Source organism: Eublepharis macularius, chromosome 10 (genome assembly GCF_028583425.1).
Source record: "Eublepharis macularius isolate TG4126 chromosome 10, MPM_Emac_v1.0, whole genome shotgun sequence".
Lineage (NCBI taxonomy): Eukaryota > Metazoa > Chordata > Lepidosauria > Squamata > Eublepharidae > Eublepharis > Eublepharis macularius.
In genome coordinates, this window is record NC_072799.1 from 2,196,760 (window position 1) to 2,209,429 (window position 12,670).

A 12,670-nucleotide genomic window follows, 5' to 3' on the forward strand; every position below is an offset into this window, starting at 1 on the left:
AGGCCTGCCTCCCCCTCCCCCAAGGAACTGGTACCTGATGGGTCAAGGAGGGAGGGAGGCACCTCTCACCACTTAACCTGAGCTGTTGTTTCTCCTGCCTCCATTATGAACACAGTTGCAATTTCCTCCTGATTCGTCTGGGGGAGGGGACAGCTTGCAGTATCTTCTACAACTCCCCCCACCCCCAGCTTTTTGTTTATAAGAAATTAGTAGAAAACAAATGGAGAACCCATCCTCCCCCCTGCTTTCCTGGCCCCCCACTCAGCCTCCAGCCTGCTGCTAGCATCAGGAGGCAGCTTTAGTTATTTTCTGTTATCTTCAGCCTGTTCCATTGTTTATTGGATGCACGGTTTAGTGAACATGGCAGGTGATGATCGTGTTGATCTACACTGTGTAATCCACCATGTGTCTCAGGTAGAGAGGTGGAGCGCTGACAATACCAATAAATAAAACCAAGTTACAACTAGATCACAGATCTCCAGTGGTTTGAAAAGGTGAACGTGATTGTCAATGAAGAAAGAGAAGCAACAGAAATGGAGAGGGGGTCTGGTGCATGGGCAAAGACGGGGAAATTCTGCACCCCAGCAGTGGTATGTAGAATCTCACCATGAGACCAAAGCTCGGCTCTTCAACCCAAGGACAACAGCAATTCCTGCGGAAGCTAAAAGCCAGTGTGGTGTAGTGGCTAGAGTGTCGGACTAGGATCTGGGAGCCCCAGGTTCAAATCCCTGCGCTGCCATAGAAGCTTGCTGGGGGGGGGGGGGGCGGGCCAGTCACACACTCACAGCCTAACCTCCACAGGGTGGTTCTGTGGATAAAATTCTATAAGCCACCTCTGATACCCATTGGGGAGACAGGTGGGGTATAAATGAAGTAAGAATAAACGCCAGCACTGAAGAAATGAAGGGTATGAAAGCTAGAATGAATCTTTTAAAAAAGTGTTCAGAATATCAGCCCAAGGACTAGCGCTATAGGGCATCCTGGAGAAATCAGGAGACAGTCCTATGGAAAGGGAACCAGGACCAGTCCACAGGCTGGGGAAGGGGGCTCTTGTAATCATGGCGTCCTGTGTGGACGTGAGGAACGTGGCCAGACAAGGTCCCCTGCTGCAAGGATGTCTCAAGAAAGCTCGTGGGAAAGAGCAGGTGGTCACTCAGAGGTTTAGGTGAGCAGAAGGTGGTGCCTGGGCGGGAAGAAGACAGGCCAGAGGAGGGCAGAAGGGGCCATCAGGTTGTTCCCATCCCTTCTTCCGATCCGTCTCCCTTCTGAGGAGGTGCTAGTAGTCTTGCTGATCACCCGCTGACCCCTGGAAGTTCTGCTGCTAAATGCCAGGTCAGTTCAAACTTCAGTTCATCCCTCAGCCAAGATTTAATGCTGCAAGAGGAGGCTGACGTGGTGTGTATCATGGAGACCTGGGTGAGTGAAGATCGAGGAGTCTCTCTCCCCCAAGTTTGCCCCCTGGTTTCCTGGCACAGCTAGGCTTGGTGGCTGGGGTCTGTCAGGCCTCCATGCCCCCCGGGGTTTTGTTGTCAAGTCCCAGTTTCGAGTGCATGTTCCTAATGCTCAGGAGAGCATACACATACGGCGTGTGTTGCCATACCGCCTGCTGCCCAACTGCTTCCTGCCTGAGCTGACCAGACACATCTAGGATTTGGTATCGCCTACCTTAAGGTTGGTTGATCTCAGGAGACTTTAATGTCTGGGCAGAGGCTGCCCTGGTGGGAGTGGCTCTGGACTTCATGCCCTCCCTGACAGTCATGCAGCTGCCCAAGAATATTCACATCCCTACACATATAGCAGGACATACATTTGATTTTGTTTTTGGAGGGGGACAGAGCACATCAATTTGGAATGGATGAATTTTCCACTCTGCCCTTGTCATAAGACTGATGAGGTTGAGGCTTACAGACACCTGGAACTTCTGCAAGGGTGGAAGGGCAGTTAGAATGGTCCACCTCTGGCGCTTGATAAATCCGGATGGTTTCCTGACATCTGGGGACTTGCCATACAGCAAGGTCAGTGTGAAATATGTGTATGCCTTTCAGTGAACCCTCGCAAACCAGCAACCCCCCGCCCAGGTCCTGCCCAGCCATCGGGGATGCTAAAGTTGGTGCTCCTGTTGCAGCCTTGGTCAATCTCTGGAGTGCAGAGATGATCAGGCTGTGGGCATGATTGCTCTGGAGCCCGCTCTTCCCTCCTGCAGAGCCCCAAGTGCCCCGTGGACAATGAAGTGGCTGGGCAGACCACTGGAGCCCAAGGGGAAGAAAACTCAAGACTGAATGCCTCCAAACACAGGTGAGAGTACCTTAGTGGGCCTACTCAATGGCAGCAAGGTGAGCTCACTTCTCTGCCACCGCTGTGTCCACACAATGCCCTCTGGCAGAGTGTTTCCTGGTTATGAGGCGGCTCTTATCCCAGACCTCTGAGGATGTATGCCCAGAAAACACACCACCTCGCCTGTGATGCCTTTCCAATGCATTCTGCTGATAAAATTCAGGGGTCGGATGCAGGGATTCCATCATCCGTGCTGAAAGGGCTGCACCAGCTGCCCATTTCTTTCTGGGCACAATTCGAAGTGCTGCTTCTTACCTTCAAAAATCTAAATGTCTTGGGGCTAGAGTACTCGAAGGATCATCTTCTCTAGAGCAACACTAGAGAAAGAATCATAGAGAAAGCCCAAATACGGTCCTGCTAGAACAGCAGGATGCTGGGCCCTAGGTGAGGTTGTGGGAGTGTGGAGGAAGGTGCCAGAGATGGGATTGCCCAAGAGAGCGGAGGCAGTTCAGCTTAACTGCTGTGGACAAAGGCAGAGACATGGCTCTCCCTGGGTAGGTGACTGGGGGGCCACCAGGGACAGGGGTTTTTCAGTAGAGGCAGCCCAGCCCCCACCCCCCGCATGGTATATGCCCTTCCTTATAAAGCTTACATGGTGGATATGCTGCACTCTTTAGATGCTCGATCAAAATGTTTTTGTTTAACCAGGTTTTTGATTAAGAGGTGGGATTTTTTTTTACACCCACAATAGTGTCTTTAGCCTGGAAACTGATACATTTATTTTAATCAGCCTTTTATGGTCTTCCTGGGCTTTTAATACTGAGGAGATACGGAAAGACAAGGGAGATTACTAGACAAATTTTAATTAATCACCTCTCCTCCTCCAGCTTTCTCCAGGGCACTCCTAGGAGGTCTCTTTCCATGTACTGACTAGCCCCCATGCACTCTTGTGTCCCACAAGTTTTGATCTAATTCACAAAGCGCCAGGTAATATATTTTTCCCCATCCAGTTGCCCATTCTGGTCCGTAAGTGAATCACAAGGTATTTTAAGCCTATGTCCTGCTTCGCCTCCATTGCAACTGGCATCCAAATCACAGCGTATTCTGGCTATTTTATCAGCATAAAACTTTAATCATCAAGAACAGGAGGCACAACTAATTGTTCTTGAGACAGTAAAGGTTCATATTCAAGAGATGCGGAGGAACCTTAAAAATTGGGATGGTCGTGAACTATCTGATGCAACGATTGCAAAGAAACCCTCCTGTATGGAAGTTGCTAACCTGAGGCTAGGTCTTTAGAGGAAAATGGATGCAGTTAAATTCAAGTTGTAAGTGTTGTAAGGATTTGTGGCCTAGCCCAGAAATGTGTTTACTAGAGCTGATTGGGAACACCTGCAGAACAGCTCCTGGGTTCCCCAGAGTTTCCACCTTGAAGGAACTGTTCTCAAGAGTCCGCCATGCTCGACTCCCGAGATTGCTCAAGCTGCAATGCCAATTATCAGCTTTACCCTGATTGATTCTCGTATTGCCGGGTCATTCTGTGAGGTCTGCAAAGATGGTTTCTCAGTTTAGTCAGGTGCAAGAAAAGGCTGAAATCTGAAAGCTGCATGCTGTTTTAATCATCCCCAGCATGTCCTTGGGCAGAAATGACCAAGTATGAGAGAGATGGCTCACTTTATGATGGATGGGTGAAATACGCAGCTATGAAAACCACTTAGAGGTGCCTAGTTAGCTAGCTTTTAAGTTTAGATAGACCGGTTTTAGTATTTAGCATCAGTAAGGATTTCTTTTTTTATTGTTTATTGTAAACCATGTCATTTTCTTCTAACCTGTTACACAAGCCAGGTCCATTACCTCTTCCTGCACAACCACAAATACCTCACATTCAACAAGCTAGTGGCTACGGAGCTGTCTGGGGCTACAGTCACAATGCATTGATGGTAGTATTGTCCCACAGGTGGTGTTCCTTTGCCAGCTGTTCCTGATCTTCAGGTATCTAACTAGTAGAGCTCTTCCTCTCCTATAATGGGGACCTTCTTACGCTCATTGTGTGCAATGGCTGGGCCATGGCTGCGTGCCTGAGGCTAAGAGCCACGAGTCCAGAGTTCTTGTGCTCTCACCCTTCAGCTTCCACCAATAGGCTCTGCAATTCTTTCTGGCAAATGTAAAAAAAAAAAAAGAGGTAGGAAGCAAACTTGAAACCGGGAGCAGAAAGCCAGTAAGGTTCACTCTCTCCCTCCCTTAAGCTCTAATATGGATCATCTGGGCTCAGCCATTTCCTTACTTTCTGGCAAGGGGATGGACACTTTGAAGCTGTAGAATGGCAGAGCGAGGTATGCCCCCTCATATTCAGAGCCTACACCCCAAACCCAGCCTGGTCTCAGAGCCTAGAGGTGGTCTTGTAGCTCAGGACTATCAGCATAATGGCGGAGGCAATTCTTGGGCTTAACTGACCTAACATGAGAGGGATTTGAAGGTAGTCTTTTTAGCCTCGATCACGAGAACTGAGAGGAGGGACAGGGGCTGTACTGTCAGTCATTTTAGGATTAATGGCAATCGGGTACAGGAGATGTTTCTTCTTGGGAAGAAAAGAGTTCTTATATTCAAGATTCGATTTTATCGGCTACGAAGGAGTATTTAAAGGTAGAAAAAGGCAACGTAATAGCAATGCAGAGAACGGAATATTTCACGGTATAACCAGCTCAACAATCCCATGTGCTGTGCAAGGAAGGATTAAAAGTTGCCTTACGTGTGACTGCATGTAAGGCGCCCCTCAAACAGGGGTGGTGGGTGTGGAGGATAGAGATGAGAAAGAGAAAGAACCTCCTTTTGAAGCAGAAAGGGCTACTTTCTAACAACCACATTTTAAACTTTGTTAACCGTTCAGAGAAAGGGCTATTGTAAAATATGGCAAAGTTAAAGTCAGGAAATTAGAGACTGGTGGTCTATATATTATCTAGACAGACATACTGATGTTGTGAATGGTTAATAGAAAGCTACTACAAACGGGGGAAATGACCAGGGAAAAAATATGGCTCCTAAAGATGAAATTACTGCTAAGTCCCAGAGCATGAAAAAAGGCAAAAGACTGACCCATCTTCATTCAGCCCGATTTAATCTGAACAAACTGAGTGCCCAAAGCGCTAAGACGTGACAGCCTTCCATACTCCAGTGTGTTTGAACTCCACACTTCATGAAAGCAGTGAGTGTACACTGGGGGGAGGGCACCATGAGGACAATAGTAGTAGGGAATGATCACAGTGTCGTACCCCAGTAAGAGAGGGGAACAGGCCACAGGTCGTTAATCTAGTACACACACACAATGCGTTATACATTGATTCTCCAGACAAAGTATTTTATCACATCGAGTCCTTATTAGGAGAAAGGATGAGGAAGAGGTATTTTAAATACAGGAAAAATAAAAACAGCATTAATGCAGCTTATCAATCATCTACTTGCACAAGAGTGATTCCTCTCACCTTCTGGATTCAAAGGTAGCCTATAAAGCAGTGTCACATGTGGCCTTTCCACAAATTGTAACAGCCTAAATTGAGAAAAATGGACCACAGACATTTGTTTGGACTACAGAATAAGAACATTTATTTAAATGCTGCCAGGACCATTACATTACAGCAATAAAAAAAAAAATCACACAATTCTAATCATCTACACTGAGACAGGTATATATATACACAACTCAAGTCTGTAAGTTAACAGAACAAAACTAAACTAAACATAAGACACAGACTTAAGTGGACCCCTAGAGACGAACTTGGAGGCTCTTGTCTTGGCATCACCTCAGACTCTCTCCCTCAGCATCCCCTTCGGCCTCCTTTTTTTCCTCCTCCTCTGCTTTCTGGTTCATGAACTTCTGCAGAAAAGACATGATCATAACTCTTGTGGTTGCCTGTGGCATACAGAAAGCTTGTTCACTTACTGTGAAGACCCTTTCTTGGTGGTCCTAAGGGGAGGCAGTCACAACCAATGGAAAGGAGCTCCTTCCTGGGGGCAGGCAAGGCTTCTAATCTTTTGCTAACTCTTTTAACCAAAAAGTCTTGAGCAAAACGGAACTTTCTTAATAAAATGTTATGTTGCAATATACCCTCTGAAAGTTGAGGCTGATTTTTCAGGTATGGAGTTAATTTTAAGTCCATTTACAGCAGCAAAATGGCTATAGCTTCCAACTGGAAGCAATCAGTTATCACCATCCAGAAGCTTAAAAATATCTAGAACGTTGCATTATTGGTATGACCCAAGAACAACAAAGAGTCGCTTCCAGAATCCTGATAAATGTAACCAACACTGCGTGGTGTTTGTTGTGTTTTGGAAAGAGAAAAACAACAGATAAATGGTACCCACTGGCTTTCTATGATTAGTTGCAAACACTCTTGTTATTGTACTGCTGAATCTGAGTTGTGTGACATTTCTTCCTTCAGTGGGGAGAAGTCCTGCTCCTCCAGGTGACTCCTACTTGTCCAAGGCAGGACTTGTGCTAATTAAGCAGACCCTTAAGAGGAGCAGGAGGCAGACTTTCCCCCGTCCGTGGCCCTGCCTGCCCCAGCAAGATTTGCTTAGCCAGCTCCTTCTTGTTGGAGGAGGAGGAAGCGAAAGAACAAATTTTAACAATGCCAAAGGCATTTTTTGAAAAAAAAATCACAGACTGCTTCAGCTTTTATAATAGTAACATTTAATTTATATACTGCCGTTCAGGACAAGTCAGCACCCCCTCAGAGCAGTTTACAAAGTACGTTATTAAAAGCCTCTTGCTGCAGCAAACAAGAGGAATAAGGCCAAGACCCCTTCTAAGGCATGTTCATCACAGAGCACTGCCCCAGAGCTGAGCCAGGCAGAGTTGTCATCAGCCCAGGCAAGGGGTCATGATGGCTGGCTGGGGTCGCCTGGGGACACCCCCCCCCCTGGCCAGCTCTCCCTAGGCCTTGTGGCAGGTCTCAGTAGGAACAGACATGCAGGTTTTTCCCGGGGCAGCTCCTGCTTCTTCATCAGCTGAGATAGCATCCCCCCCTTGCCAGTGGAATTGCAGGTTTGACCTTACTTTTTGGCACCTCAACACCTTTGCAGGTGGTTCAGAGCAGCATGGCTGTGTCCACTCCTTCTGGGATGCCCCCCCCACCTTAATGGGGATGTCGTTCCTCAGTCTACTGGTTTCCTGCCTTCCCTGAGTGCCTCTGCTTGGTCACAGCAGGGCTTCAGAGCTCTCCCTTGAATGCCCTTGCTACCAGGTTTGCCTAGCAGTATAGCGTAGTAGGTTAAGTAACCGGGCTATGATGCAGCACTTTGCTGGCTTGAATCTCACTACTGCCATGAACTCACCAGGTGACCTTGGTAAGCCACTCCACAGCCTCCCCGGCTGCATTGAGGGGGTTGCAATACTAACTTTGTTCACCACTCTGGATGGGCACTGATCTTTCCAGGAGGACCGTATACAAATTAACTATTGTTGTTATTATTATGAGCAACCTTCTCCCTTCGTTTCACAAGCAGCCCCTGGCAATTTCCCACAGGAAAAATCCACGGAGGGAAAGTGGGAGGCCAGGAACTGCCGCATTCTGAGCACACGACGTCTGGATCTCTCCCTGTCACAGGAGGTTTCCCAGAGGTCAGAAAGAAGCCTCGGTGGGCGCAGGAGGGCGCTGCCTTTCTGGGCTGACCATAAGCTGCTTCCACAGATTCAGGGTCTAAGGGAATGGGTCACTCATAGAGGGCTTTTCAATCCCCCTCCCTTTCGCAGGGTGATCAGCTGGAGCCTGACAAGGATGAGGTGCAGCCTGGCTATGATGAGGCAAGGAACAGAGCTGGTAATTTCTGACAAGGAAGGAGGAGAACGTTCAGAGGAAGACGTGCCCGCTCCTGAAAACCCCGGACAGATCTCCGGACAGATCTCTTCCCCAAGAGTTTTACGCAAAGTTATACAAGTGCTCAACTCTAGGATTCCATCGATCAAAGTAAATCCTCTGCCTCTTCCGTCTTCTGTTTGTGCCTTCCCTGAGCGTTTTGAGGTGGCAGCGGCGAGGTCTGAGTGGGCCACACTCAGGGCAGACAACAATCTGTTTACAGTAACAAAAAAATTCTCCTCCCTTCCTGTCTCTGTTACAGAGGACCTAAAGGCCCCCTTGGGTGCTGCCTCAGGGCGCCTGTGCAACTGGGGTCACCTCAGCTAGGGATGGAGAAAATGCCTTAAAAGACCCCCCAGACAGAAAAAACGAAGTTGCACTGAAGAAGCTGCATGAAGCCTCCTGCCCAACGATTTGGATTTCTGCAGTCCTCTCCAATTTCTGCAGAGCCAGTATTATACTGGCAGATGATCTAGCGCGAAACCTCAACCTGGATCCCCTCACCTGCAAGTGGGCATTACTAAAATTCAGAAGAAGGGACCTCTGACCCTCGAAAGCTTATACCCTGAAAACCTTGTTGGTCCCTAAGTTGCCACTGGACACAAATCCTGCTGAAAAAGCATGGTTTTGTTATTTCTCTTGTTAAATCTATTTTTTGTAAATTGCCCAAGGCACTGGATAAGCAGAAAGATGGGGTACAATGTTTTAAGTGAAATAAAATAAATACGCTGAATGTTATAAAGGGAAATGAAAAAAATGCTACCTTCTTATTTTGCTGATGAAGTGGAGACTGGCAGTGGGTTTTCATAGAAGCTTCATCCACACAGAAGCAGGAACAAATCTGGCAGAAAAAGCCAGCTCTTGGGACTAGGAAGTCTAAATCTTAATGCAAACACAAGCCAAGTTAACAAGGGCCTTTCATTTTGCTAGGTAAGGTCAGTGGGGGGAATGCAAAGGGAAAGAATCCTCAAAGTAGTCCTCTACAACCTCAAGGATTCTCAAGTGCATATACCTTCTTGCTCCCAGAGCTTTTCATCCCTCCCTCCTATAGCTGCTGCAGGATCTTGCCAATATACTTCATCAAGCGAAATCAGAATTTTACAGATGTGGTTTGCTTAGGCAATTTTCCAACCTTGAAGCATCCTTAGTACAGAAGGCTGAACGTGAGTCGGTATCCTCAACCGCTCTTGCCTCAGACACAGACAGTAAAAACCACAAGGCCTCTTTATAATACCTCATCATAAATTCTTTGAGGATAAAGACCCTCAATCTAGAACAAAGGGAAAGGGTGGCGAAAAAAACTAAACGTATTCTGCTTAAGCAGCAACACCACTTTCAAACAGCTTTTAAGCTCAAATGCAAGGAAAACTTACAAGTAATTGGCACAAAATGACTCTTCTAGGTTAGTAACTAGATAAATAAAAAGGAGATGACAGGAATGCTCAATGCCTTTTGTTTTAGAATGTTACACACTCAGGTGGACGTCTCAGGGTTTACCTTCCACGTTATCTGGGGCCTTTGATTTCTCTGACAAATCTATTTTCCGTTCAGGCTCTTGTTCTTCACATTCTGATCCAGCCAATTCTATTAAAATAGAAAGTTAGTAACATATTTTATTCTACTACAGTACAATATCATGGCTGCACCTGCTTATTTGAATGTTGTTTGGTGTTCCAATTCCTTACTGTAAGCGTGATCTGGCCTCAGTGCTTCATGCTCGTGCATCCAGGTGGGACTACTATAATGTACTCTATGTGAGCCTGTCTTTGAAATTGTCTGAAAACTTCATCTCATCCAAAACATATCAGCCAGACTACTGCCAAGGACAGGAGACAAGAACTGTATCGCCCTGGTGCTGGAAGATCTACACTGACTGTTATTATTTATTTCCAAGCACAATTCAAAGTTCTGGTTCTTACCATCACAGCCCTAAACAGCGTGGGGCCAGGGTACCTGAAGGACCACCTTCTCCCATATTGTCCAGCCTGCCAGCTAAGATCTGCCTCACAAGCCTGGCTCTGTGGAGCCCCATCTTCAGAAGTGGGGCAGGTGGCAACCAGAGACAGGGCTTTTTCCAGTGGTGGCACCTCACCTGCGGAATGCCCTCCCATGGAGGCCCGCCTGGCACCTCCTTTTTTTAGGTGCCAGGCCAACATTTTTCTCTTTAAGCTTTTAACAAGGGGCTAATCTTTTCATCACCGTTTTATGGTTTTTAGCTTGAGAAATATTTAAGATCCATTTTAAGCTGCCACATTTCATGTTCTGTTGTGTTTTGAATGGTGGATTTTACTATAATGTTTTATGTTTTTACTATATTTTATTTCGTAGGCTGCCCCCAGTAGGGTCCCTGGGATGGTGGCCTTTCCCAAAATAAAACAACGGCATCATCGCTAAAAGAGTGCCAATAGGTAAGAATTGTGTAATTACATTACTGAAAAAGAAACCAATGCCTTGTTGGGCAGCTATCTAACAGCAAGTGCCTGGAGAGAGTAGAGAACCAGCAAGAGTCTTGAAATGAATAGCCAGGTCCAGTTTCAGCCCAGGTGGTTCACCCTCGTCAGCGATACAGGCACTTCACCCAAAAGATGGGAATCCAATGCAAAGTCCCCATTTATGTGTTTCAGCTGCAACCCTGAAAGCAACCGCGGGCAGGAGCCATGTTTTCTGATCACCTCCATGCCTTCTAAGGCCATATTGCTGGAGAAAGAAACAGACCACCCTTGATATCAAACTGAGACATTAAGATCAGGTGTCAGGAATGGAAAAGCTGACTCGGACAGGAAAGTAGCCAGGCTCCCCTGGGGGCCTGGAAACTCCCTTGATAAGTTCTATTCTTTGGCTTCCTAAAGGTCATCACAATTCAGGCCATATTTAATTATTAAAGTTTGCTGCACAATAATTTTCCAGGACCATCAAGAAATCTCTGTTACAATGCCAAGTTCCCTGAGATAATTCATCATAAGGAAGGCTAGGACCTCAGTCATCTCCTAGCCTTTGTTAAGTCAATCAAGCCACTACCCAGTCTTTGACTGACAGGCCTGAGCTGGCCACCTGTCAGGTAAACTAGTCATATCCATATCTGGAGTTTTCTCTACCTTTCACTGTCTAAAATTTAAAACTTCAATCAGATCCAAAGTTTCTAGCCTGGGCCCAATCCTGTCACAGCAGAGAAACTGTCCTCTTCTCAATGCCACTAGAGGGGCATAATATCCATCTCAGCCCCCAAGCTTTTAAAGCTGGTTTCTGCATCCTACCTGCTACCCCAGCCCCACAGCTGGCTCACCCTTGCTGAAACCACTTAGTCTCCTTTGGGGTTTCTGAGGACTGCAAAAGAGTTCCAGCATACTGGATCCTTCCTTCTTCCCTCCTGATCTCTACGTAGACTAGGAAATTCTCCTTATTTTCCTATTCACACTGCACCACAGAGAGAGACAGCATTCTGCTTCTCTCTGCTAGTTAGAACGGCTGGACACCCCCTTCTCTTCTGTGCTGTTCCCCATCCCGCCCCCCTTGCCACATTTACCCTTTAAGCTTAGAGCTGACTGATGCTGCAATCAGAATTGGAATAGTTTTGGTTCATGCTTTCTGGGTATTGTTTGGAAATGGGCAAGTTGCCTGTGTTTTGTTTTAGTATCTGCTAGTAGGGTAAGTTCCCCAACTTCCTAATATTGTACCCAACCCGCCCCCCTACAATAAACTCCAGATTCCTTTTTAAACCTTTAAAATCTGTTTCTGTTGTCCTTTTCCTGCTCAATCACGTGCCTCACAGCTACCTCACTAGGTAAAGATCCCATTCCCACTCCCTCCACAAGAAAGTAAGCTAACTCCCCACACCAGTCCGAACTGCACATTCACATGTTTGCAGCAGGACTGTTAACACTGTGACTCCACCCACCTCCAGATGCTGAATGCCTTTGGGAGGCTATCCAAACTCAACAGCTGCCAGTAGCTACTAAGGTGAAAACAACATGCCTGCCTACTGGATCCTACCTTTCTCAGGCTTCTCAAGAGATTGTGAGGCTGTCCCCTCACGGCCGCTCTCCTGCTTGCAGTCTGGGTCCTGGCCAAGCCGCTCAGCTCCTGCCTCTGTATCCTCATTTCTTCTAGTCTGGCTTTCTCCGACAGAAGCCTCCAGGGCTGAAGGCTTCCCTGTTTGCTCCTCACGAGGAGCCGGTTCCGAGCATCCCACAACATCCGTTTCCATCGCTTTGGCCTCCAGATCCTTTTCAGGGGTCTCCGATTCTGCTTCAACAGAAATATGACAGCTTAGTTAACTGCTTCCAGGGTGTCAGTTTTAGCCATGTCACCGAACAATTTTTTTTTTTACTATTTGAGACGTATCTTTAAAAAGACACTCTATATGTATTCTACTCTGCTCAATATCAAATACTGGCAGTCCTTTCATCCCACAAAGAATATGCTGGAAATCACATTCAGAATCACGTGTATTCCAACACACAAGCGATGATGTAAAATTTCTAGAAATTATGAAGCCACATCAGGGGAAAATGGAAGTGGGGGAGGACTGAAACAAACGCAATACT

General features: G+C 46.8%; 1 protein-coding gene across 3 annotated transcripts in view; it reads right to left on the reverse strand.

Annotated features, from left to right (window-relative positions):
• Nucleotides 1–5,846: 5,846 nt before the first annotated feature.
• LOC129336695 (zinc finger protein 638-like) overlaps nt 5,847–12,670 on the reverse strand; it is an 89,633-nt gene continuing 82,809 nt past the window's right edge. For 2 of the 3 annotated variants that reach the window (XM_054989983.1, XM_054989985.1), the window contains 4 exons: nt 12,117–12,371; nt 9,624–9,710; nt 8,890–9,008; nt 5,847–6,145 (listed from right to left, as the gene is read on the reverse strand). In XM_054989983.1, coding sequence (XP_054845958.1) covers nt 6,068–6,145; nt 8,890–9,008; nt 9,624–9,710; nt 12,117–12,371 — 539 coding nt within the window. In that variant the 3' untranslated portion in view covers nt 5,847–6,067. The remainder of the gene's footprint in view (nt 6,146–8,889; nt 9,009–9,623; nt 9,711–12,116; nt 12,372–12,670) is intronic. The other variant, XM_054989984.1, reaches the window with a different exon arrangement.